At 49.6% G+C, this 26,475-nt stretch overlaps 1 protein-coding gene across 8 annotated transcripts in view; it reads left to right on the top strand.

Moving 5' to 3' along the window:
* LHFPL2 (LHFPL tetraspan subfamily member 2) overlaps positions 1 to 26,475 on the top strand; it is a 151,336-nt gene that overhangs the window by 106,982 nt on the left and 17,879 nt on the right. For 6 of the 8 annotated variants that reach the window (XM_044384100.3, XM_026498737.4, XM_057307053.1 and 3 more), the window contains one exon: positions 20,618 to 21,249. The exons of 1 other annotated variant lie outside the window; for it this stretch is intronic. In XM_044384100.3, the coding sequence (XP_044240035.1) occupies positions 20,820 to 21,249 (430 nt within the window). In that variant the 5' untranslated portion in view covers positions 20,618 to 20,819. Of the gene's footprint in view, positions 1 to 19,987; positions 20,368 to 20,617; positions 21,250 to 26,475 lie in introns of those variants that run through there. One more of the 8 variants, XM_044384101.3, reaches the window with a different exon arrangement.

Here is a 26,475-nt window from a genome sequence, read left to right as displayed (position 1 = left end):
AATGGCTTAGGATATTTTAACTATTTGTTGCCTGTTTTTCTAATTTCTAACCTCTACTGCACGTTGGGTACTGTACTTATGTCAAATATTTTGCTTTTTAAGTTGTGCTGTAGAAGTTTCAATCTTACACAAATTACCCTGGAATGTAAATGCCATGTGATGTCTTTGATTGGCTGTTGGGGTCAAACGGAGGGCGCTGCGTGGCCATCCTTCAGGAAAGAATGGAGGGTTGTCTTGTTTTCCTCATTTGGTTCTTAGAGTGCATTCAGCTGACAACAACATAATAGTATACCAGGGTAAAACGTCCCTCGCCTCCACTGGGTTTTTGAGTGGACAAGACGGAGGCTTAGATGATGCATGTGTGGGCACATTGTTGAATGTTAATGCGCGCAGCCCTCCACGCTGGGCACAAGCCTACTAGTATCCTGGGTTATTCAGTTTACTTTAATGAGAAAAGAAAAAACATGGTGCGTTTGAATGACATAGTATACAACCGTGTGTCACTGAGATACATGTGAAACCCAGGTCAGAAAACAGTGAAAGGGGTCTTTGACCATAAACTTCAGGCTTTGTCTCCAGAGAAAGGCTCGATTGTGTTTATGAGTGGTTCATTAGGAGATATCTCCAAGTTAGTGTTGCATTCTCCGTGAGTCAGATGACTGTCTTCAGCTTCTTTCAGACTCCAGCTACTGGATGAAGTCACTGTTGCCAAACCGTAGAAAACCTGGATGCTGGTTGACTGTGCTTGCGTTCTGGTTCTTCCGTCCAGAGCCAGGCTGCTCGGGAAGCACAGGCCACGCCGGCTGAGCAGGGGAGGTGCTCTGTGTTCCTCGTGCGTGTGTGCATGCGTGCGTGTGTGCAGGGGTGGTGGAGGTGGGCTGCGATGCCAGCGGATGAGGGAGGCTTCTCTCAGTCCAGGAGGGTTCCCCACGCAGCAGTGTGATGTCCTGCCAGCCCCACTGAGGACCGGGGCACGTCTAGGAGGAGAGATCTTGTCTGTGGCGCCTCATCGCTGCCCTCAAAGCCAGTGGACCCTCGGGAGGCCATGGGGGGCTCTGCTACCCTCTGCAGCAGGCCCCACTGTGCTGACAGGAACAAGCAGTGAAATCTCGCTGCTCTTGGCCAGAGTCTCCAGTGCTCACACCCTCCTGCCTCCTTGCTGTCTGTCCTGGCTGCATCGAGTTACAACATCCCCTTGGTCTCCCAGTGACCACCATGTTCAACTGTGTAGGTGCTCATTCTTACCATGGTACCCACACCCCAGATTTCTGTTTATTTTAATTGGTGGCCCACGTAGTTTTTCAAAGGTGTGGTTTTACCTTTTCCACTTCGTGTCAGGTTATTTGTCTTCAGTAAATAGCAGTTTTTCCATTTCATTTCTTTTTTCTTTATTCTCCCCCCAAGGTTAGTATTAATGAGTGGTTGTATTTCTAGCATACTTGCCGTAGTGCCCTTGTGAGGACTGTTTAGACATGAGCTCTGTAGGTGGTTTGCATGGCCAAACGAGTGATACGCTTGATTCTGTCTTCCAGAGTCATGGGTCTACAACTCTCTTCTTTAACCGCTATCACTGCTGTCATTTACTGAATGCGTACTATGTGATGGGCTCTGTGCAGAGCATTTTGTATGTATTTTCTCATTTAATCTTCGTATCAACCCTGTGAAGTAGGTGGTAGTATCCCCATTTGATGCCTGGGGACATTGAGGCATAGGGAGGCTTTTACTTGCCCAACTTTATTCTGCTAGCATGTGTCACAGCTAGGGCTTGACCTCACCTCAGTCTAGCTCTTGTGCCTTAACCACAAGTGGGTATCTTCTAGAGCAAAATTGTCCCTCAGGGGCATATGGCAGTATCGAAAGACACTTTTTATTGTCACAACAGGGAGAGTGCTGCTGGCATGTAGCGGGAAGAGGCTGGGGACGCTGTTCAACATCCTACAACTTGCAGGACGCGCCCTGCTACCAAAGAATTACCCAAGCCCAGATGTTAAAGGGGCTGAGCTTGAGAAACCCTGTTGTAGTTAGAGCAGAGCATTTATGTTGAACAGTTAAGGGGCACCTTCCAAGTGACACTCGGAAACTTCAGCTACGTCAAGAACTACTCCTTGTTCGCATAGTTACTCGATAGGGAGAAAAAAATATATAACTGTTTACAAGGAAAAAATATTTCATGAAATTCCTAACTTGTGAACTGCAAAGGATTTCTAACAATTCTTACACCTCCGTTGTGATACGGGTACAGGAACAGAGCGTCTCCCCTGGATAATGACGCTCGCCGTTTTCTCTTCGGATCCTCCCTACAGGCTTAATGCACGTAGGTCCTGTGCTAGACAGCAGCAGGACATCTTAAAATCGTGAAGTTTAGCGTGTCGGCCTTGTTTGGTCCCAGGGGTGGGTGCAGCTCTCAGCTTCACAGACCACACACCCCCACGCCCCGTGGAGCAGCCTGGGGAAGCGGGGCCCGGGCCGAGGGCGCGTGGTCTGGGCGCAGGGTAAGCCGGGCTCGAGGCTCTGTGTGAACGAGGCTGCACACAGGTTCCGTGTGGAGCAGCCTTAATCACAACCGTCTGTTTTTGTGTTCCAGTCATGTGCTCAGCCCCTCTGCTCATCAGGCAAAACTGAGCGTTCCCAGTTGGAGAAGTTTAAGGTCTTCCTGTTTGTCTGAACTGCTGGCAGCGAAAACGTCGACATCTGTGCGTTGTCCAGCTCATTTCCTTCCCTGCAGCCCCCTCCCCACGCCCCCCAGCCGCATCCACAGCGCGGTATTGTTCCGTTCTTCCTCGCCATGACCTTGTGCTGCCTGCCTGTTTATTGTAATGACTCCTCGGATGAAGTACTCCTTGGGACTTTTTCTTTCCTTTTAATTAAATGCTCGGGGCTGGCAAATTGAGGATGTAGCTAAAATGCAGTGCACGGCATTCTGAAGTGTAAGTCAGACCACAGTGAGACTCACTTGGTTCCTGCTCAGCGATCTCCTTCTGCTTTTTAGGATAAAATGTTTGGGAGGACGCGAATGGCACTGTCTGCCCTGGTCTCCGCTGACCATGGCCACCCCCTGTGATCTCTCTCCATCGTGCCTTCCGGGACACGTGGTCCCCTCATTCTCCCCCCTCCGACTGCTCCTCGTCTCTCTGGCGGTTTCCTGGGATCCTCAGGGTACGTTCCTGGTGTCCCTCACTCTGGGAGCTCTTAGACCTCCTCTCAGTGCCTGCTGCATGGCCGCAGAGATCTCAGGTTCTTCTTAACCCAGACTAGATAACATGGTCTTGCCCCACATGTCCCTCCTTCCGTATTCTTACTCCGGGGAATGGAAGCATTCAGGTGGTTGGACAGAAACCTGGGAGTCATCCCGGACTCCTCTTCCCAACAGCCTCCATACTCCCATTAGGCCGTGTCCCTCTCAGACCTGCTCTCTCACCGCGGGAGCTCGGGCTCTTACCTGCCCTCACCTGGATCGCGGCAGGAACTTCCTCACGGGCCTCTGGTAGGCCGTCGCTGGCAGCACGGGCTCTGCCTGGCCTCGTGGCAGCAGTCTGGGGGATCTGGGGCCCAGCCACCCCCCTTGAACCATCCTGGGGATCGCCAGCTCCCCGCAGACCCTGCTTCACCTCTGCATGCATGCGCGCAAAGTGCACGCGCAGACACACTTACTCAGGACACGTGTGTTCCTTCCTGTTAGTTGGCTTAACCCTTGCAGGTATCCTAGAGGTGATCTTCTAACATGCAAACCTGATTTTGTCACTTTCATGCTGAAATTATTCCGGGGGCCCCTCTTCATAATGTATAGGACAGAGTTCAAAGTTGCAGACCTATCCAGCCCCTCCCTAGATGGCTCCTGCTCTCTCTCCCTGTCACGTTCCTGCGTCACAGGACAGTGTGTGTGCTAGCACTTGTTGCCCCGGGCCTCGTCTGCGTCCTGGCGAGCGCCGCGCACCCTCTTCACTGAGTGCTCGGGGCCGGGCACCCCTGTTGACTCTCCCGTCCCCTGCCGAGCCTGTGACGGCTTTGAGGAAGAGGACGCATCACTTCGGTGTCCCAGCCCTGGCTCAGATCCAGGCACATGAACAGACTTACAAAGTTATTGTTGAAGGTGTGTGAACCTTTCACTCTCAGAAATGGGATCAGTTCAGCCCTTGGTTCCGAGATTTGGCCGCATGGTTTCTGAGAAATGGCCACGACCGAGCAGACTTCTCTTTCTTTCTGGTGAGGCAAGTGGGGGACTTTTGTCCCTCATTAAATAGTGTGTCTTACATAAGACGCAGAGCTCCCAGTCTTCTCAGTCACATCCGTTGGTGCCGCCTTCCTTCCTCTCCTGATTTGTCCCCTGTGGTCAGGAGCTCCTAGAGAACTTAGCAGGAAGGGACAGCTTGCAAAAAGGGTCGCAAATTTATTTTTGGGATCACACTTTATATTTACAAACTCTTTCCCTAATGTCATTTATTTTTCCCCTGAGCCAAATATAAACACTTATTTGTCAAGAGCAAGCTGCTGCTTCGCATGGTGCATTGCACTCGCACTGGTGTTCAGGACCAGAGGATCCTGCGCTCTGGAGAAGAAGCAGAGGACAGAGCGGGCCTGCCGGGTATGCCCCTTCTGGCCTCCGAAAATAGTATGGGCTTGATGTTCAACAGAGCATGTTTGTCTCTTAAAACTGCCTAAACCCAATGTGTTCTTGAGTTTCTTTCTTGATAGAATTTGGATGAGAAAGCCAGACTCAAAGTTCATCCTAGGTCCTTGCAATCATTATGAAAAGTTCACGAATAATCCTGTCTGTGAAAAAGTGAATTTGAACAGGGAAGCAGGGGCTGTTAGAACATAGGTTAATTTAATTCTTCTGTTTAAAATTCATCATACTAACTAGCCAGCAGATAGACCGGGATTAAATCTCTTTGTCCCGCAGCCACCGTTTCTGCTCACATACCCCAGCACAGGAGGGTTGCCCCACTTCTGCTTCGCTCAGAATGGGAGGCGTGTCGGCATCGTGCAGCCCTTCAGCCTTCCTTCAGAAGTGTTGTTATGCCCCCTCTGGGGTTATCCAACAGAAGCAGGAATAACCCTCACCTTCTTTTCCCCCAACTGCAGTTTCCCTTCAATTTACTTCCCAGTCATTATGTTCCCGATAAAACCTTACCATAGTTTTCTCAGAATTGTCCCCCTCCTGTCCTGCCCACCCTGGTCCACGCTGGTGAGTTTTCCATGGCCGGTCTTGCCCCTCAGGGGCCTGAGTCTGTCTGTTCTGTTTCTTGACTCCCCTTGAGGGCAGTGAGTGTCTCTGTCTCTCCTCCCGCCCGTCCTGTCCCTACTCCGTGACCCATGTTGCTCTGCACACCTTGGACAGTCAGATCTTGAACAAGGTGTTAGTTTCTAGAGGGAACTGTCTTGTGTTACCCCTTGAGAGCTTGAGTGCTCGGTTGCTAATCCCAGTGATAAGGACAAATAAATGCATAGGAATATGACTTCTCTGGTTTAGGGAGCTGCAGACTGGGACTCCTTGTTCAGTGCATTAGTTTTAGCAAAGATTTAATGAGCACTATTTTCAGAGAAAGGTGAAGAAAAAAAAATCAGGCGATCAGATATTTTCGGTCCCAGGAAAAAGAAGAGCTATTTTTGCAGAATATGGACAGTTTCAGCATTACCCCAGAAATCCGTTACTTCTGTCCTGCAAAGCGTCTGGGCCCGGGGTTTCTCCACTAATCCGCTAATGCGTGTGCACAAGGCATTCATCAGCTTACGAGCACCTGCCCAGAGCCAGCCTTCCGCACGGGCAGGGCGCAGGGCGTTTGTATTCCTGCCCCCATCGAGGAGGCATAATAGGGTTTAGCCCTTGCTTGTGTGAATGGCCACCTCTGCTAAAGGGCATTTTGGAACAAAGGTCAGGAAGTTGGGAGGCGTGAAACTGTATTTGTGAGTGTTGTTCTTGGTGTGGACATAGCTTTTTTTTTCGCAGCCCATGCCTGCAGCCTGCCAGTTTAGGATGTGTGTAGCTTAACCACCAAATAATTTGTCTTACTGGCTCCTCGCACCCCTGGCCTTCACTCTCTGTGATTATCATTTCTGATCCAATCAATTTTACTAAATCTTGGTAAAAGATTACCTTTGACAGCATTGGGACCAAAATTTAAAAAAAAAATTTTAATCCATCCATGATCTCACTGATAATGCCAAGGAAAATGGAAAATCACTTTAAATTAATGTCAGCTCAGCAAATTCATCACCAGGCTGCTGAATTTTTAAACATCATTCGAATCACTTGGTTGATCATAACAAAACAAGACGTTTTATTAGATCATTAATAAGAGTACTTATCAGAAATAAGTGCCCCTGGAAGGATGCAAATCAGCCTTCGGGGGCCATTAACAACTGAGGAGAGAATTACACTGCCTGACTTTAATAATTCACCAAAGAACAGAGGATAAACAGCAGCAATCATTAATTTTATGGGACAGTTTCATACGGTTTATGTTTCGAAATAAAAGGGATATGACTTTTGACTCCTGCCTGAAACTAAACTCCTTCAAAAGGAGCGTCCGTGTTGCTGGCTTCTCCAGCTGGAGACTTCGTACTGAGGCGTGTTGGTGAGGCAGCTGGTACCTGTGAAACCAGACATGAGTACTTCAGAACGATGAAGACTTTGTATTCTATCATGTCCTCTGGCACACGGCTGTGAAATTCTTCATGATCAGACGTTTTACTTGCCTAGGATGGATAGCCAAAGTATCTAAGAAAGAAAGGACCTTTTTTATGACCATGGATTTTCAGAATTGAATAAGGGTCCCTCAGGTTGCAGGAACCATCTCAGAAGCTGAGGACAGGAGGGGGCCTCATTTGTAGCCATTAGCCCAAAGCCTGGAGTGGGGACTGCTCTGCTGTGTTTCCAAGAATGAGACACACTCTGGAGCTGGAAATGAAAGGTCAGAGCTGGGTTCTTCCACCCCAGGGAGAAAACAGGAAGACAATGAGAAGGGGGAACCAGTCTAGTCCAGCTCCTGTGACCATGGCCCTTGGATGCGTCCCTGTGCATTGGGCAAGGGCATGTGCCCCAGCCCCTAGTCTATTCAGCACTGTGATCGGATGTGACCTTTTCTGCCACTTTTTTTTTTTTTTTTTTTTTTTGGTGAGCCAAGGGAGGGGCAGAAGGAGAGGGAGACGGAGAATCTCAAGCAGACTCCCTGCTGTGCTCAGGGCCTGAAGAGGGGCTTGATCTCACCACCCTGAGGTCATGACCTGAGCTGAAATCAAGAGTCAGACATTTAACCAGCTGAGCCACCAGCGTGCCCCTCTGCTGCCACCTTTAAGCCACTGCATTTGGCATTCCTGCAGGGTCTCCCCTCTGCCATTCCCCGACAGGTCTCCCACTCTAGAAGAGTAGGGCTTGGGGAGCCGCCTGCTCCAGGGGAGCCCTTGGTCTGGGAGAAGGTGGTAAGAGGTGGTCTGGTGCTTGAACTGACAGCCTTTTCGCACCGGAAATGGCAGTGGTGATCTGCAAACCTATCCCTGTCACTGTGCCTGAGCTGTTGAAGCCAGATAGTTCAGCGAGCTGTCCGGTCACAGGCCAGTTAGGCGAGAGCCTAGACCAGCACCCATGTTTTCCTGGCTTCCTGTCTAGGGCTTTTTCCCCACCTGTTACTGATGCTATAAGATGATTTTTTGTGGGCTTGTGGAGCCAAGCAGCCTTTTGAGAGCAGAAAAATAAATGTTGACCAACATGATGATAATAGTAATGGTTCCCACCACCTAATGAGTGTTGACAATTCTCCCTCACGTTACCTGTCCGGGTGTTGTCATGCTTTGTGAGGTAGATGCTTCGATCATCCCCGCTTCAGAGAGGTGAACCTCATTGTCCACAGACACAGAGCTAGATGCCGTCAGGGTGACAGCGCTGAAAGAGGGTCTGGCTCCATGCTCTATCCTTCCTGCTCTGTCTCTCCTTTTACATGGGAAAGACTGGTGTTTGAAGGGGAGGCAAATGACCGCATGCCAGGTGGGCCTTACAGAGCAGGAAGGTCTGAATGGCAAAAGGAATGCCTCAGGCACAACCCCAAAAGTGGCCATGCTGATGTGAGTCAGGAGGTGGGGAGGCTGGACCCTGCGCCAGGGAGGGTGGGCCATGTGCCATGTGCCGGCGGCAACGAGCAGGTGCCAAGCCCTGTTCTGAGCCTGTTCTTTTGACTTCATGGACCCTCATACAAGCCCCTATGGTAGGTTCTGTTGGCACCCTGTTCTGCAGACACAGTGACCGAGGTGCAGAGGCAGGTCTGTGCCAAAGTCACCGTCTAGGGAGTGGTAGAACCAGGATGTAAGTCCAGGCAGTCTGGCTCCAGACCGAGTCCCTCCCCCATGCTGCCTTTCTAGGGGATCTCCTTGGTCTGCAAGGGCAGGGCAGCGGGTGTTGTAGGAACTCTGAGAGGGTGACTCTGGAACCCAGAATTATTATTGTTATTATTATGCTGGAACCCAGAATTATTAGCCACCCCCTCATGGGAGAGCTTGGCAGTTGGGACGCAGAGAAAAGGTCTTCCTCTGTCATATGAGGGTGTCTTCTCATGAGGCCTGCAGTGATCAGCGCGGAGTATGTGTCAGCGTCTCGGGGATGCTCCATGTTATTACCTAACCAGACGCCGTCTGTTGTTTTTTCCTCTGCGGATCCCCCAGACGCTCTTGCCTTGCACCCTTCTCTTACCGAGCCATGTGGGTTCTCAGTGGGTCATGCCCTGCAGCTGACCCCACTGTGGCCCTGGTGTCCATAGTGCTGGACGCTTGTGGAAACCAGGACAGGCTTCCTCTTTGCCCACCTTGTTTACCAGCCCTTACAGGGCAGAAGCTGGGGAACAGAGGGTTGGGGTGTCTCTTCTAGAAGGGAACCTAAAGCCATTTCTGCTCCCAGTCTTTCTAGCACTTGCGCTTTCGTTTTTAAGCAGCATGGTCTTCTGACACAGACTCTCTTTTCTGAAACATCCAGTTGAACTTTCTGTTCACTATGCCTCACTCTTGTTAGAAACTGTAACAGTAAATCCCTGTTTCCAGAAAGAAAGTCCTGGGTCATCTGATCAAGTACAAGAGTTCAGACTTGCTCTGACCATCTTGAACTTGGAGTCCGCACTGCCTCCATGTAGACTGCAGTGAGAAGGCTGCTGGGGCTGCCTCCGCCTGGTACATTCCTTAGTCATGAGGCCAGCTCAGGAACGTAGGCCAGGCCCGTTGCACTTGGGACTGCTCTCCCTTTTCAGCTACCTGAAGCTGCTAGCAGCTGTGGATCGAACATACTTTTCCTGGAAGAGTGAGCATCCCTTTGGGAGCTGTACTTAAGCCCATCTGTTGCCAAAACAGTTTGAATTCTAAATATCTGGGGAATTCCTCCAGTTAATAAATGAAGGAAGTTTATACCTGCTTATGGTTTTGAATGGTATTCTCATTAGGGAAAGTGGAAAAATGCTGGGTAGCTCGATCTCTGGCTGTGAGATCACTGAAGTGGACAGTGGTTCAGGAACTGGGTGTGGATACAGTATGCAGCTTCGTCTGGCTGATTTTTCAGAGGTTTAAAAAAGTCGGACATTGCGAGTCCGAGTGTATGTGCACGTTCACGATCACACCGTGTCTCATGGGTCTTAAATATATGAGAGGAGGCGGCTCTAGAGAGGGGGACCGTTGATGCCTAGAGTTACAAAGAGCTGTGAGCAGCCACCGTGTGCATCTTGTTCTCGCCTGCGTGTGTGTTGGGTGCGTAAGCGCTTCGGCCGACGCCTGCCCCCTCTCCGCGCTCACTGGCGTTCAGGGCGTGTGCACACAGCAGACAGCACGGTTCAGACCGCAGGCTGCAGGCTGTATCTTCAGTTGCAGAAAGCCAGTATCGATGTGAGTGAAGTAATAAAAAATGAGTGCGAACATTTCAGTGATGCTTTTAGAAATACAGGCGTAGTTGACAGTAGACTTTGGCCTTTTCCTTCAACTCATGCAAACACTTCTAAAATTCCAGTGCTGCTTAGCAGTGTTGGTTAGAAACAGAAGTGACTTCAGTGAGAATCGAAAAGGTTTGAAAAGAAGAAGGTGAGCAATGACTAGCATTATCTTGGTCTCTGGTAAATCCAAAATTATCCTCTTGGTTTTTAAGGATGAGGGTTGTCTTGTGTCTTTAGGCCCAGTTCATTGATAATATATATCTTTTAATGACTAATAGAAATGACATCAGTCCGCTGAGGGCTTTGCAAGCGGACGAGACGGTGGGTAGCTTTGTGATGGGCTTGTTTCAAGGGGGTCCTGGGTGAAGTTTGAGGCGGTTCCCTGCCCTGTGCCCTTTGGGAAGTTCCTGGGTGGAGTTTCGGTCTGCAGGTGGGAACCCCTTCTCTGAGTCACGCACCTGCCCTGTCCCTTTGGCCTCTAAGAGGAGGTTTCTATAGCACTTCCGCTCACACCCGTCACCTCCTTAACAGCTGGTGGAACCTTGGCACCAAGGCCCAGCTTGAACATTAACCGCTCTGGTTTTCTTGTGTTAATAACACTAATGGGTGAGGTTTTCAGCGCCGGTGGAGGGGAGGATGCTAGGAAAGAAGAACTGTTTTTGCTGTTTTTTAACTACCAGCGAATATTTCCAGATTAACGTCTGTCTGTCACTTATTACTGAGTTTATAAAATGATACCATATTGCTTAAAAAAAAAAAGTACTCGGTTCAAAAAGAGGCAATACTGAAATTTTAAAAACTTCATTTTTAAATGACAGATATTCTCAGTAGTTGGAAGTCTTCCTCCTGGAAGCCACCGGTTTTCACCCTCATGCCATCTCCGAAGTGGCCACATTCCTAGAAGGAATATTCTGATTCTAATGATAGAGATGACCTGAAAAAATGTAAAGTGTGGTCCTGGCTCTTTGTCCCCCTGGCACTCACTGCCTCCACCCTGTGCCTCCCTGACTTTCCCCCTCTCGCCTTTGGCGGCTGTTTGCAGCCGGAGCCCCAGGGTCTCGTCCTGCCCTCTGACCTCCTCAAGGATCTCTTGTCCGCTGTGTCAGTCCATACCGCACTCCAGCCCTGTGGTTTGCAGTCCCTTGGAGGGACCCGCCCTGACCCATGTCACAGACCGGCCTCTGGGCAGCCCTGCGCCCTGGTTTCGGTGATGCCTGCTACCAGCTGCCCCTGCGAGGCTCTCCTGAGCAGCCGCTGCGGCCCAGCCTCCCCTCGGGCACCGCTCACAGCTCTCCTGCGAAGGGAGCAGCTAGCTAGCTGTCGTCCTGCTGGCGGCTGCAGAAGGTGGCTGGAGACACCCCCTCCCCCCGCCCCCGCCGGGGTGGAAGGAGTAGAAGCAGAGAAGGGAAAGCTGAGGCAGCTCCAAGTGACTCAGGGCTCTTTGGTAAGAGACCTCGGAGAAGCGCCTGATGTGGGAAGTGAGTCTTCAAGCTGGTCCTCTGAGTCATGAATGGCCTCATTTACTCAAAACGGAATTTTTCTTCTTTCTTAGTACGTCCATTTATTAACCCTAAAATAAATAGAGTGAGAGCAAACCCTGTATTGGAGCAGCTTACCTCGTTGAATTGTTCAGTGAGTACCCCTGAGACAGTGGCTGAGCTTGAATGTTCTCATTTATTATGTTTAATTGCAGAAAGTTCTTTGCTGTGTGTATGGTAGAGGATGGAGAAATGGAATTGAACCTGACACCCAAGAGGGTCAGGACAGGCAGGTGCTCGGATTCCACGAGGAGCACGACCCTCACATCTCAGCACTGGCAACAACAGGGTCTGTTGGGGGCCCACACTGCGTGTTTATCAAGGATCCAGGGCCCCTGCTTTGTGCTGTCAGGGACCCAGGCTGATGGGGAGGCCTCTGTCTGAGGTGTTTTTGATCTCGTGGGATGGAGAATAAGGTGCCAGCTCACAAACTCTTCTACTTAGAAGTGGGCATGTGTCACTTCTCACATTGGATTGGCTGAAGCCAGTGCTCTGGTCAGGCTTGATGGGGATGGGCTGGAAAAATAGGACCCTCCTCCAAGGAGAGACAGAGTATATTTGAAAGAATAATACAGTCTTCCACAAAAGCTTCCGCAGAAGTTTCCAGTCAGAATGGGACTCTTGTTCTAGTTGATTCTTGGGTTTTCTGGGTTTGTGTGAGAGCCTCAGAAATAACAGATGGCATAATCCTTTCCGTTTATCATGTTCAGTTTTTCTCAAGCTGTTGGAAGGGAACCTGACTGATGGCATTGTATCTCGTGAACAGCAGTGATTCTTTCTGCCTGTGTATGGAAGGGACTAGAAAGCCTGCAGTTGCTGTGAGAATGAATGTCCGTGCTCCTCCATGCTGGGAGAGGCTGCCCAGCTGTCCACTTAGACAAGCCAGAAGCCTGTTCCTAAGGGTTATTTATTCTCAGAGTTGAGGCACTTAAACAGAGGGCATTTGGAGTCTCTGGTGTTCATTGGGTGTTCAGGAAGAAGGAAGTTATATATCTTAATTTTTATGCATAAGTTCTTCTAAGTTATTTGTTTTCCATCCTTTGTTACTTTTCTCCACTAAAACACTCTACTTTCTTACTGATTCTGAAAAAACTCAAGAGGCTCACTTTAAGACTTATTTTGCCTGGTATCACAGAATTCATTATGAGCATTAGGAAGAACACCTTTAGTTTAAAATTATATACCACATTGACATTAAAAGGCAACTCTTGAAGTTCAAGCTCTAATTCCATTGAAACAAACCAGAAACATTTGGACCCCACAGTATGCGGAGGGCACAGGCTTGTGGCCCCTGGCTTAGAGGATGTGTGCGAGATGAAACGTCAGCGTCGACCTCGGAGAATGAGTCTTCGGTCCCTCCTGTTTGACAGACTAGAAGACCCGTAAAGAAAGACTTGCTTTCTGAAGATTTTTAGATGATGAGGTTTGTACAAGGCAAAAATTAAGAAATAAGTTAGGTGGACTTCAGAAATCTTAAAGAAGGGATCATTTAGAAAATAGGACCAGACAAGTAGACCTGCTCCCTCTGGTTGCTGATGCCTCGGGGAGGAAGTATAAAAATGACACTTTAGAAATGGGTGCGTAGGAAGCAGATGGATTGGTTACAAGAGGAGTGAGAGTGGGCATCAAGAAGGAGTTGTGAGGAGCAGGGAATTAAGGGACACACTTGACAATAAGCAAGAGCTCGTTGGGTGCTCCAGGCCTAGAAAATAAAAGGCTCGTTCAGTTGCTTTCGGAGGGTGGGCCCTTGGTGCGCTGGACGCTGCTAAGCGGGTCAACCCGAGAGGAAAGCTCCCGTGCTCTGAAGAGACGGTCCTGCTTGAGCTCTTTCATGCTCTGCAAGGACCACTGGACATCAGGCAGCAGACGCTGCTAAGCGGGTCAACCGGAGAGGAAAGCATCTGGTAGAGGGAGCCGGGCTGGGGTCGGGTAGTAACCAGAATGCCTGCACATTCCCTGGGTCTCCTTGGAAGTTCCTTGAGGTTTCCTGGCATTTGGATTGGCCAAGGCCACCTGAGCGTGTAACGGAGTGGACAGCCCAGCTTGGGAGGAGGGGGATTTGAGAGAAATAAAGGCCATGTGGTCAAACTTGGAGTTTTCTGAGGTAGTGCAAGACCCTCAGGGAAGCAAAGAAAGTTAGAGCGAATGACCTCCTACCCTGTTCTGCCATTTGCAGAAGAGAGGTGACTGAAAACATTAGCTGACTTCTGTGTGTGATCCAAAAAAACTGTCAGGGCCTCCGAAGAGGCAGGGTCAAGGGCACTGTCCCTGAGTGTGTTCATGCTGACATGTTGGGATCCACATCCTGTAAGGCTGCCATCTTGGGATATACGGACTAGCATGGACCTTGAACAGAAATTCAGAAAAATGACTAAAAATGTACTTAATGTAGTAAATACTGTGAATGTCCATCCAGATTGTAGAACGTGGCTTACTCCTTAGACCTTTGTAAAAAGCAACGGCTTTAGCAGTCTGTCTTTTGTTGCACCTACAAATGTTAACACTGCTCTATGCAGGAAGCCTCCAGAAAGGGGTTCTCACCGTAAACACTGCTGACATTGCCTCTTTTTGTGGGGGCTGGCCTGTGCCCTGCAGGCCGGTCAGCAGCGTCCTTGGCCCCCAGGATGCCAGCAGCACACCTCCCCTCCCTCCCCAAGCTGTGACAAGCCCGGAATATCTCCACGCATCACCACATGTCCCCTGCAAGGGGGAGGGGGCAGAATCGTCCTGGTTGAGAACCAGAGCAGGAGCTTTCCAAGTGGAGTCAGAGCAGAGACGGGGAGGGAGCGAGGAAGAGATCGTGGCAGCAAGCAGGAGGATGTGAGCCTGTGAGGCTGGAACTCCAAAGACAGTGGAAGGATGAGCGCATTGGGGCCTCTACTTAAATATTGTCAAGAGGTCCGCATTTCCTAGTCTGCGTGTTTGAGGGGGTGGCCAGGGCAAATGAGAGTTCGCAAAACCTTGTTTGGTAGCTGATTTTTTTTTAAAGTCATACAAGGTGCTGAGCTTTTTGGACCAGCACGGTCCGTCAGTTCTGAGAGCTGCTCCGTGCTCTGAAGAGACGGTCCTGCTTGAGCTCTTTCATGCTGTGCAAGGGCCACTGGACATAATGTGAGCGGGGAGGCAGCTTGTGTCCCTGCACATTCACTGGCCCAGTGACTTCTGTGTCGTTGGGAGCTGTGCCGAGGACAGGTGGTCTGGCTCTATCCTCCTGAGCCAGGCAAGCCCCTCCTTGCCTCTTGTCCTCCAAGGCGCTGCCGGGGCCGGTGACCTCCCCAAGTGCGAGGCTTCCCCCCGCCTGGTCTTAGACGTCACTGTGCAGAGAGTCTCCGGGGGGCTTGTTAAGAGCACACTTTCTGGCAACACCTCCAGAAAGTTCGATGCAGTGTGTAGGGACCAGGAACTGAATTTTTTTTATTTATTTTTTTAATTTTTTTAAAGATTTTATTTATTTATTTAACAGAGATAGAGACAGCGAGAGAGGGAATACAGCAGGGGGAGTGGGAGAGGAAGAAGCAGGCTCACAGTGGAGGAGCCTGACGTGGGGCTCGATCCCATAACGCCGGGATCACGCCCTGAGCCGAAGGCAGACGCTTAACCGCTGTGCCACCCAGGCGCCCCCTGAATGTTTTTTTAAAACCTATGGCTTACATCTCCCTCAAGGAGATGGGGGGTGGTCCAGGGACCACACTACAAGAAGCAGCCTTCTGGAGGGTCTTTCCAACTCGTAGAAGGCAAAAAGCACATATATTCTACTCACCTAATCCTATTATCCTTCCAGAAGACACTGGGATGGAGACCATACTGCCAAAGAAACCACCAGTGACGTGGGAGCAAAATGCAATCTGCTGGGAAGTGTATTGGTCATTCAGGTCACATGAATATTATTTAGTCATATGATCATGTGATGAACATGATAATTGATCATTAATGTATTAAATACGGTTACTAGTAGCTAAGTTATGTTGAGCACAGTGAACGGGGAGCGCTGCTGCTGATTTTGCATGTGCTTTCTCCTTTATTCCTCCTGGCAGCCTTGGGAGGAAGATGTTGCTACCCTTTCTCTTGCAGAGGAAACTGAGGCCGGCCAAGGAGGGGCATGTAAACAGCCTGCCCAAGGACACACAGCTGTTTGGTGCCAGAGCTGAGATCTGATCTTGAGTCTGTTTACAAAGCTCTTAAAACCCCGCCATCCCAGCTCGCACAGCGTGGTGTCCTTTGCCCAGCGTGGTATTGCCAGCCCCTGAGGCCCCCTGTAGACTGGCTGAGGCCAGGCTGGCGGGCCGAGGGCAAGGTCACCGGGGGGCCTCAGCGAGCCCAGGGCTGTCCTTTCTGAACGGGAGGGCTCCGAGGTTAGCGGAAAGATGGCCTGCCCTTCTCGTCACGCAAAAGCTTTCCTCATCACTACACTCAGGCTCTGTGGGTTCAAGTCAGTCCTTCTGGAAAGGGCTGCCTCTCTCTAAGTTATATCTTACTCCCCAGGTCTGCAGAGCTTTCCGTGTTTCATACATCATATATAAAATGTGATTCCATTGCAAAGAAATACAATAAACATTTCTTAGAAGTAAAATCCCTTTGGTAAAGGACTTTTAAAGCTTCCAGGATGGCATCTCTTAGGACAGGGCTTCTCAACATCGCCATCAAAACTCACCCAAGGAGCACTTCCAAACATGTGGAGCCCTGCCCAGCCAGCCGCCTGCATGCTGCCTCCCCCAAATTCTGGGGACCCGGCATGTTGTCTGTCTCTCTCCCTCTCTCTCTATATCCATATAAAGTGTATATATACTTACACATGTACACATACACATATTCGTGTATGTCTAGATACGTATAAAATTATTCTGATTCTGAGGTGCACTCAGTATTATTCCTTCTAAATGTGACGCAGTAGGAATAAACAGCGTCACCTGCAGCGGAGTCTCACCAAAAACACTTAAGCTGATTCTAAACTAGCCTTTAGATTTAACCTCATTTCTAAAAAGCAGGGGATAAAGAACACTTTAAATGACATCATGAAGAAATAGACAAATCAAGATTTTTGGGTTTTCTTCAAGGCAACTGGCCTGGTGTCTTAAAAAAAAAAAGTCCCAGTGTCAAGGGAAAAAATGCAAACAGGGTTAGGGGTGAAAGGATTGTTTTTTACTAAAAGAAACAAGATACAAAACCAAATGCAATGCATGAGCCTTGACTGAGTCATGGTTTTAAGAAAACAACTATAAGAAATGGGGCAGAAGAGGGAAATTTGAATGTGGACCAGGCTTTAGATAGAAGGAAAGTATTGTCAGCTTTTTGGGCGTGTTAATTTTACCGTGGTTATGTAGGAAAATGTCTTTATTTTGAGGAGGTGTATGCTACAGTATTTCGGGTTGAAGGGTCAAGACATCTGTGACTTGTTTTCACATGGTTCCGAAAAAACCGTCTGAGTATTAGCATGAGGCTGTATCCCAGCGTTGAAGCTGAATGTTCAAAGTCTGTTCTTTTCAACTTCTATCTTTGTTTGCCAGCTTTCATAATAAAGTAGAAAAAGAGAACCAAGGTGAAGAAGCAAGCTAGTGTTCTTCAAAACTTTGTCATGGCTTCATTCACGGGCTTCACTAATGTGCTCTAGTAATGGCAGCACACTTGGGGTAGCTTGTGATACACTTGAGTCAAGTCCTTTCACTGCGCCTCTGCTCCTCAGTCTCTGTGACATCATCTCCCGGCCAGCTGGCCCCGGGGGGTTGTGCTCCACCTGCACCTTCTTCCCTGCTCACTGACAGCAGAAGCTGCCAGAGATAGGACCCTGTGATGGAAGTGACAATCCCAGCTGAACTCAGCTTACTACCTTCACCCCTATTTAAATATGAGGGCTTTGTGGAGACCGGCCATTTGTCAGTTTCCCCTTGCTCTGCATTCCGACTGTGGACCTTTGTGAGAATCATAGCATCAGAGAACAGTCCGAGGACTGTCCGGATGATCCCAGCCATCAGGGATACGACAGCAAAGTCAGCAGTCCCGGAGTGGAAATGTATATGGTGGCCTGTGGAGAGAAGACTTCTACATGGACTGTCCGCGAGGGCCTGGTCTTAGTGGGTGAGTTGTGGAGAAGCAGGGAGTGCAGGGGATGGCCGTGGAGGGCGTGTCGAGGAGTTCTGTGCTGGGATCCCCGCAGTTCACAACATCTGCCATGATGAGGATCTGTTTCTCCTTTGATACGGATGTTGTGCCAGCAGGGGTCTGTCCTTGCACGTGTGACATGGCCAGACTGGGACACTCGACAGCACAGGCTCCTGGTGAAGCCCTTTAATGCATTTCCAGATTTTCCCTTGTCCTGTCAGTCTGAGGACTTTTCTTGGATCCGCAGGAAAGCCAGTCGGTCCGCCTTGTGTAGTATGGCTGTTCCACTTAATGGTAATTACTAGCACACTAGGCTGGAGAGAGCAAAGCATGTTATCTCCCTATTCCAGACAGGAGAATAAAAGCCTCCTTCCAGCCGTGCTGGCCTGAATGCGAAAATTTGGTGCAGTAGATGGGGGAATGTTTTAGCACAGACAGACAGAAAACTATGTTTTGTGGACTTAAGCACTTGGCTCCCTGAATAATCCTGCCCTAAATTTGGCACAGACCATTTTGCTAAGACTGAATGTGCCACCTTCCGTTCTGAAGTTTCACATCCTTTCTCTTCATAAGCGGCAGCCTGATTGCAGGCCTGACTCTGAGCCGAGCTTGCTGACCAGGACAGTGGACACGTGACATGGTCCTTAAGATCCAGGCCACCTGAGAGGTTGTCGCAGAGCCTTAAAGAGCCCAAACACACGGAAGGTTTATATTCACATTGAAAATTGTCCATTAAACAGCAGAGGAGCAGGGATCGAGATCAGCTAGCACATCAGTGAACTGGTTTTCTAATCAGATGAAAAGACTCTGTGGAAGCCTCATCTTCTCCTCACGGGCTGGCTTTCCACTTGTCCGTTCAAAGTGTGTGTGAGCCTGGCGGGCGGGCAGGTGGGCGCCACTTGTGGGACCTCCCGGGAGTCATCCTGGCTGGTTTCTTGTTCTCATTCAGAATGGTTGTTGCATTCTAAGAATCTCCTCCAAAGCTTTTTTGTATTGGTAACGCTTTTCTCGGAAGGCATTTCTATTTGGTGGTATTTGGGGTTGAGTGGGGTGAGATGAGGGAGTGGGAGTAGGTTCTCCTTCTGGCCCAGTGCTGATTGATTCCGCAGTTGCGTTTGGCAGTGGGTTAGGCAGTGAGGAAGTAGGAAGTAAGACCAGGACGCACCCGTGAAGCCTGTTGGGGAGGCTGACACAAGTGACCTCATCCATCTCTAACTAGCCTGGGCTTAATGTTTGCGTGTAATGGCCAAGTTTCTGTTACCTGCAAGCACTTCCAGCAGTTGGGTCTGACCAGTGTCCTCCGTGTTCAGGGAAAGGCTTCTGAGGGGAAGGAGTTGACGGTTACTGAGTGCTTACTCTGCCAGACACTGCGGTGCTCCAGCAGATTCTTGATAGTTACTCGAAGCAGCGCTGTGAGGCAGGATACCTTACTGTTGCCATGGAGTAGGTGAGGGAGCTGAGGCGTCCACATGGCCAGTGGGTGGGGGAGCTGCGTTTGGAACCCAGACCTGAGAGACTCCAAAACTCTTAGAGTGGAACCCACTTCTCCCTTCACCCGTGCTCAGCAGAGCTGCATTCAGCACACACGCACACACACTGGCAATTATGAAGGGGCTGTGTCCTTAGTACTGTGTTAGGTAATTTCCCAAAACAGCATCTTGTGTAACTATAATGATGTGAGGATTTTTAAATGTGCTGTTTTATGAGGTAAATAGTGATCTCTCACTAGCATGTCACCTAGCGTGGTGTCAAGGCTTTGATTCTGGGCTTCCTTATTCCCCACTGCCCTTCCTCTAAAGTAACTCCCTGCCCCACCCCACTGCCAACATGCCAGGGGGCTCTTTGTGGTTCTCGTGAGGTTGACATGACCTCAGTTAATAATGTCTAATCATTCACAGCACAGCCTTGTGCCCACATGTCAGATATGAACTGTGTGATTCTTCCTGACCTTGGAAAAGGGGCAGCAAATGGGGCTGCCGAGGAGCATGGTACCCCTGTTCAGGGTTCAGACTCCTCTAAAGGTTTGAGCTCTTAGAGCAAAGCCCTCTGGTAATGAAGCCATTTGTCCCTGGGAACAGAATGAGCCCTTGTGAGACCAGGAACAATGGGCATGTTGAGTTGCAGACCTGGAGTGAATGGAAGCTCGGGCAGAGGCCCATGGGCTGAGTTGGGACAGTTCAAGGAACGCATTCTTCCTAGGCAAGTGCTGTTGTCAACAAGTCTACTCAGTGGTAATGATACTTAGTCAGTGGTCATTAATGCCTCTTTTTTGAATGATTTCCCCCAAGTGAGTAAGTCATGAACTCTTCAAGGTTTTCTTCTTTTTTCTTTGAGTTTTAGTGTAGTTTTTTGTCCAGAAATCACCCTGTGAGAAATGGATAAAAATAAGTTTGGGGAGGAGTATGTTATTTTTCATAGTGTTGTTTCCTTTTGTATTTTCATTTACCTATGAAGCAAACCCTCACTCTTAGGTCTCTGCTGCTAATTTGATTCCCAGGCAATAAAAGTGGGTGTTGCTGCGCTCTATCTCTAAGCAAAAGCTTCTGGTGCGAGTTTTCCCCAACTTCGTTCATCTAGTACCAAGAGAGTCCCTGTGAGCTTTATAAAAACATAGCCAGTCTGTCGGCAGGGTTCATTGCCTCGAGTCCTATCCAGATCTCTTTGGATCTCCGTGCTGTTGACATTTTCTAGGAAGAGGTGATGGAGCAGGAACCACATCCCAAGGGGGCCCGGCCCTGGCGGGAGCTCCTGTGCCAAAGGGCGCGCCGGGGTGGGTGCAGTTACTGGCCCTGCGGCCGTTGTGCGCCCGGAGATAAGGGAACCACCGCACAGACAGTGTGAGAGCGGGGACAGGGGAAGTCGAAACAAAGAAAACCGGTGACTGCGCGCGGTGTGCCGTCCGGGACGGTCGCTGCTCCGGCGGGTCCGGCGGGGCTCGGTCGCTCGAGCAGCGGCAGCGCTGGCGGGGGCGGGGCGGGCGGGGAAGGCCGGCGCGCGGGGAGGCGCCCGCACACTTGGGTTTGGCGACCGCGCGCTGGGGGCGGAGCCTGGCCGCCGCTCACCGCCCTCCTCCCTTCCCTCCCGTAGGTGAGGCCGCTCCGAGCTCTGACATGGCAGCATGACGGCCCGCGACCGCGCGGCCAGACGCCGGCCAGAAGGAGCCCGAGGCTGTGGGAGCGAGCGCCCGGAGCAGCGACCGCTGGCTGAGGCCGCCTGAGCCTCCTTCCGCGCCCGCTGGCTTTTCTCATTCACCCCCTGGACTCCTGACCTCGCCGCCTGGAACATCAATATGTGTCATGTTATTGTCACCTGTCGCTCGATGCTCTGGACCCTCCTGAGTATTGTGGTGGCTTTCGCGGAGCTCATTGCCTTCATGAGCGCCGACTGGCTCATCGGCAAAGCCAAGAGTCGCAGCGGCGCCGAGCCCGACGACCGGAGCGGAGGCTCGCCCGAGCCCTACCACCCGACCTTGGGCATCTACGCCCGCTGCATCCGCAACCCCGGCGTGCAGCACGTGCAGCGGGAGACGCTGTGCGGGCCGTACGCCGAGAACTTCGGCGAGATCGCCAGCGGCTTCTGGCAGGCCACCGCTATCTTCCTAGCCGTGGGCATCTTCATTCTCTGCACCGTGGCCTTGGTGTCCGTCTTCACCATGTGTGTGCAGAGCATCATGAAGAAAAGTATTTTCAACGTCTGCGGGCTGCTGCAAGGAATCGCAGGTAAGTGTGCGGGAGAGGGCCGGGGCCCTTGCACTGCGTGTGCAGCGCGCTCCCTGCCTTATTCGTTCCCTGCCAGTTGGAAGACCGTCTCCTGTCTGGTCAGATGGGCTTTGGAAAGACTGTTCCAGGCAGCATAAGTGTGCTGCCCTCATCGCTCCCTTTCTCCCTTATGCTGTCCCCTCTTCTTCTTCTCTCATGTTCCTCTTTGTTGCTCATTTGCTTGGGTTCTAAGTTGTTGGGTTTTGTTAGAGTAACTACTCCTACTTTTTTGCTTTTCCCACTAAATTAAAAGCACGCTTTCCAGGTCAGTGCATCCCGTTGAGGGAATTCGGTGAGAGAGTCCCACTTGCAGCAGGCACCCTGTGCTGGGAAGGCAGGCATGCGAGTGAGGGGGCCTTCAGTCCAGGGCAGTGAGTGTGGTCCTGCTGCCCACTCAGCCCTGTCCCCAACCGCAGGAGGATTTCTGCTTTGGGAGGGGAAGAAGCAGGCTGGGAAGGAATTAGTATCAGCTGCTCTGTGTTAATAATGTTCTGGTTTAAATTGTCTGTCTCCTGGAGTCTGAGAATGTTCTGTGTATTCAGATCAGAAAATACAAACTAACTGTTCCACTTGCAGGCAATTTATCACTAATGAGCTTGTTAGAAATTGCTGGAAAGAAGAGTATGCGCCCTTTAGAGTGATCCCAGAGGGGAGGCAGTGAGCTGCAGGAGAACTTCCACGCGCACCAGCACTTTCATAGCCTTTCCCTTATAGTTTGAAAGGTGGACCCTGAACCAACAGGGTATCACTCGGTCTGTCCAGGCTCAAGGGCTTTGTTCTGGATGGCAGAAGTACACACACGTAGACACCCATGCTGCAGTTTGAAGACATCCTCAAGGAACTAAGGAATAGACTCCTGCTTTGATTTTTCGGGGGGGGGGATCACTTTTTAAACAATTAGAACCAAAGTGTTTGTTAATCTGAACTCTAACAGGAGAATGGTAATCCACCCACAACCCTAACTGAAGGGCACGGGTGACTCATCCCTCAGCAAATCCTAAAGCTTTGTGCGTGGGACTCTTCAACAGTGAAGATAAGCACTGAGCCTGGTGTCCAGGGCTATAAGGAAACAGACCCCAAATGAATTAACTCTAGTCTGCCTGAGCTCAGCAGGGTTGGTCTCCAAATCAGCAGATGAAACACCAGTTATTTTCCAAACAGCTGATAAGATAATGTTTTCTGTCCGTCCAATCTTAGGGGAGCCCCCGTATACATGTGTGTGGTGGTTGGTGGATAAGGGGCCTAGAGAAATGAGAGAGGGTCTGCCGCACAGTCCTGATGTGTTTGCATGGGGGATATACCTCTGGGGCCCCCATCTCTCTGAGAGGACTAGCCAGACCATGAAGGACTCGGGCGCTCCTAGGCACTCACAGACTTTGGGAGGCCAGGATTCTAATTTTCAGTTTTGCTTGAGATAAATGTGCCATTTCTCTGGACCTTGGCATTCCTCATCTGAAAAGAGGGGAGATTGGAAAATCTGACCTTACCTTAGATTTTTAATTTCGTGAAGCTCATTATCCCCTTTTTGACTCACTTCTGAAATCTGAAGTTCATCTCCTTCAGCTTGGCATTTTACCTCCCAGATACGTTAAATAAGATTCATCTTTTTCTTGTCAGAGATATACCCCTACTTTACTGCCCTGAGACACACAGTGCCTCAGGGGTACGTGCGTATATGCTGTGTGTATCTTAAAACTTCTGCTGAGAAGTATTACCAAAGGCTTTTGAAAAGCCAGAATAAATGGGTGGATGAAGAGAAGGCAGCACGCACAGTTTATTAGTCCTGTTGAAGAGCCCTGGTTGACCAGAGAAGTGGATTTCTGTGTAATTTTTCCTTACTATGTGTATTTCCTCATCCTTGGTGATTCATGCCTTTACAATGAATTGTCAAAGTGCTGGTATGCAGGCAGAACTCCTGGTTTCTCATCCCTAAGAATGCTTTTCATCCGGAGAAACCGAGGGCCTTCTAGCACATCTAGCCATCTATAGTACGAATGGGTCATCTTGGGCCATAACACCCTGAGCTGTCTTTTACAGTCATTCAGAAGCAGCTTACAGATACCCTTTCAGTCTTACAGACTGTTTACATGCAGGTTGGCGGGGGGGCTCAGAGGGAGAGGGGGAGAGAGAATCCCAAACAGGCTCCATTCCCGGCATGTAGCCCGATGTGGGGCTCAATCCCACGACCCTGAGATCATGACCAGAGCCGAAATCAAGAGTCGGACACTTAACCAGCTGAGCCACCCAGGTGCCCCCATGTAGTTTTTAATAAGGTGTTAGTCTGGTGAACTCAGTCTCTAAGAATGAGGATTAGTCCAACAAATCTTTTGGTGCTCTTGTTTGCTGTTTCACATAAATGACAAGAGTGTTCATTTTGGCACAAAGATCAGTATATGTCATAGGAATTACACATACACATTAGTAAATTATTCCTGACTTGCCTCTCCCTCTCTCCCTCTCTGTCTTTATCAGGCCTCTGGGAATAAGGGTTGAAAAGAAGGCAATAGCATACCTGAGGTGTTAGTCTGTTGGTCACCTGTTCATTCCCAGAGTCTAGATTTTCTAAGAGAACTTTCTCCCCACCCCTCTCACTTATGTTCCCCGTGAATACATACAGCATCCCAGAAGGTCTGAAATCACTTAAACTTTTGAATTGGTGGCAAAAACTCCTGTATAGTCAGACCGTCTTTCTAGAGCCCACCGGTCTGAGGCTGAGAACTGAAGTACAGGAAGTAGTAGTTTCTTCTCTCCTCCCAGCCTTTCTCTCTTGAGCAGAAGTCATGGGTGACATCAACTACACGCTAGGCAGGTGACTCCTACATGGTTCGGGGGAGGGGGCACATTTATAAGGGATGCTTGGTGGGCTCTTTCTCTCCTAATGGAGGTCTACACTGGGTAGTTCAAACCAGTATAAATGGCAGCCATGGTCCTTAAATCTATGGCTGAGAAAGTTGCCCCAGCAGTGTCTGAAACAGCTGACTTGCTTTCTCTCCTGTCGGCCAATATGTAATAGCATCTGGGCAGCCCCAGCCTCAGCCTCAGCCAAGGACTCGGTGCAGCTGCGAGCATCAGTCTTCCCTCCCCCCAACCCCCCTTCTCAGGCCTGGGTCTATGTGACGTCGGAACAAATGGTGAGAAAGAAGCTGTTGCCAGTACAACAAAGGCATTCTTTGGAAATACACTCAGTCTGTGTTTGCTCTTAAAACTTTCGTTTTGGCAAAAATAACATTTTTGTAAAATACAACTGGAAGAAAAATTACGCGATACTGTAAGCGTACTCCTTACTGCAACTAATTTTAAAGAATAAATAGGCCTTAGGTTTGTGTACCCTCGCTGTCTATAGAAAGTGTAACATAAATTATCAAAATCTGGGTATTTTGATTTTTGAAGTGGATGTGAAAGAATTTGCTACCTCAGTGGAACTCTCAAAATCTAGGTTACTTAAAAATAACAGTAAGATACAACTATTGACTATTAAGTTAACCCAGATACAGGATTTGCCCTCAAGGTCTAGCCTATTGGTGGGCACCCATCTGACATTTCCTGCATACTTAGCACACATGCCTTTGGAGTTCAGTACTTCACTCTTGGCTGCAATTAGAGGTCAGGCCTCACCTGCCTCTGGATCAGTCCTGACCTCACCTTACAGTGGCTGTGAAATGGCTAGTAATTTACCTCACTTCTCTGAACGTCTTTTCTCACTTGTAAAATGGGTATAATGAGGTATAACACCTTAGGGTTGTTTTGTGGATTGAATTAGATCATATATGAGAAGAAAGACTTAAACACAGTACTTGGCATGTAGTAAATAATAAGTGGTAGCTATATCGTCAGTAAAGTTTTTCTGCTTTCTTGGCAGGACTTAGTAGTATTTTTTTTTATGTTTCCTAGAATTGCTGCATTTTAAGGAATAGTGGTTTCTCTTCTAGCCTTTAGAACTTACCTGGTTCTGTTGAAAATCAAACATCAGTGTGTTGTATAGGGCCGTTCCTGGCCCCTTCATAGCCTGCCTGTGTTGGGGCTGAAAAGCGTAGAGCATTCCTGTGGCTTTGGGGTGACTGTGGGTATCCTTGGGGCATTATTTTGAAAAGCAGAAGACAGCAGTTGAGTTGACAGGAAAACCAAGGACTTCTTCCTCTGCCTGCTCGTCCCCCTGACACACACAGTCCCTGCCTCCTTTCCTTGCTGCAGGCAGCTTCTCGCAGTGGATCCTTGACTGCAGGTGGCTTTTCAGGCTCCCTTCACAGACTAAATCACAGGCTGATCGGTCTTCACGAGGTGAGGACTTGTCCAGAACTTGGCAGAGCCAGAAACACACATCAGTCTGGAGCCCTGTGGGATTCATTACAAAAACTGGGTAACCGGCCAGCAGGGTCGTCGCTGCCAGCTGTCTTCCTTAGGTTGTGACCTGGATGTAATCCATAATGAAACCGAAGAACGCAAAGATCCAGGTTTTCCATGACAGCATCAAGCAGTTTGTTTTTAGAAATGCATGTAGGGCTCTCTTAGAAGTCCATGGAATCCCCAGTGACTCAGGTTTGGGACAGAAGCCATTAGAATGAGCTCAGGATTTGGCTCACTTGTTTTGGCTTGGACTATTCCACTGGGGTTGCCGTGAGGGTTGAACCAGCACATGAGCTGCTGGGCCTGGCTGCCTGCTGTCTTTCAGTCTTCGCGCAGATGCTCATTTGCTTCTTTGTGTCTGGTTGGCTCTCACGCTCTCTACTCCCCGTAGCCCTCTGTCTGTATCTGTTTCAGTCCAACAGGATTGCCTCAACAAGCTGCTCCACCAGTCTGACCAGATAGATTGCTGTGGGGCTGAACTCTGCCTTCGCTGGTCTGGGCGAGAGGGCGTGCTCATGGGAATCGCTCTCCACTGTCATGGCTCAGCGACTGCTGCGGGCAGGCTCAGCCTTCTGGGAAGTGAGCAATGATTGAGGATGAAGGAGGACAATATGCAAAAAAGGGCAAGGAATTAAAGAATCTGAGAGAGGAGACAAGTGGAGGGTTTTGCCTTTGCTGCTTGTAGAATTGCTTGTCGTAGTCAGAGTGTATGTGGGAGTATGGACAGGCATATGAAATAGACCATGATCGCTATCTAGGACTGGGTGTTGCCATTGCTGTTTTTCACAGGCTGAACGGTAACCTTAGCATCAAGAAGATAACCACGACTCAACCTGGTCTCAG

The sequence above is a fragment of the Ursus arctos genome, unplaced genomic scaffold (genome assembly GCF_023065955.2).
Source record: "Ursus arctos isolate Adak ecotype North America unplaced genomic scaffold, UrsArc2.0 scaffold_5, whole genome shotgun sequence".
Lineage (NCBI taxonomy): Eukaryota > Metazoa > Chordata > Mammalia > Carnivora > Ursidae > Ursus > Ursus arctos.
The sequence above is the reverse complement of the archived record's forward strand: the minus strand, read 5'-3'. Positions and strand labels throughout refer to the sequence as shown.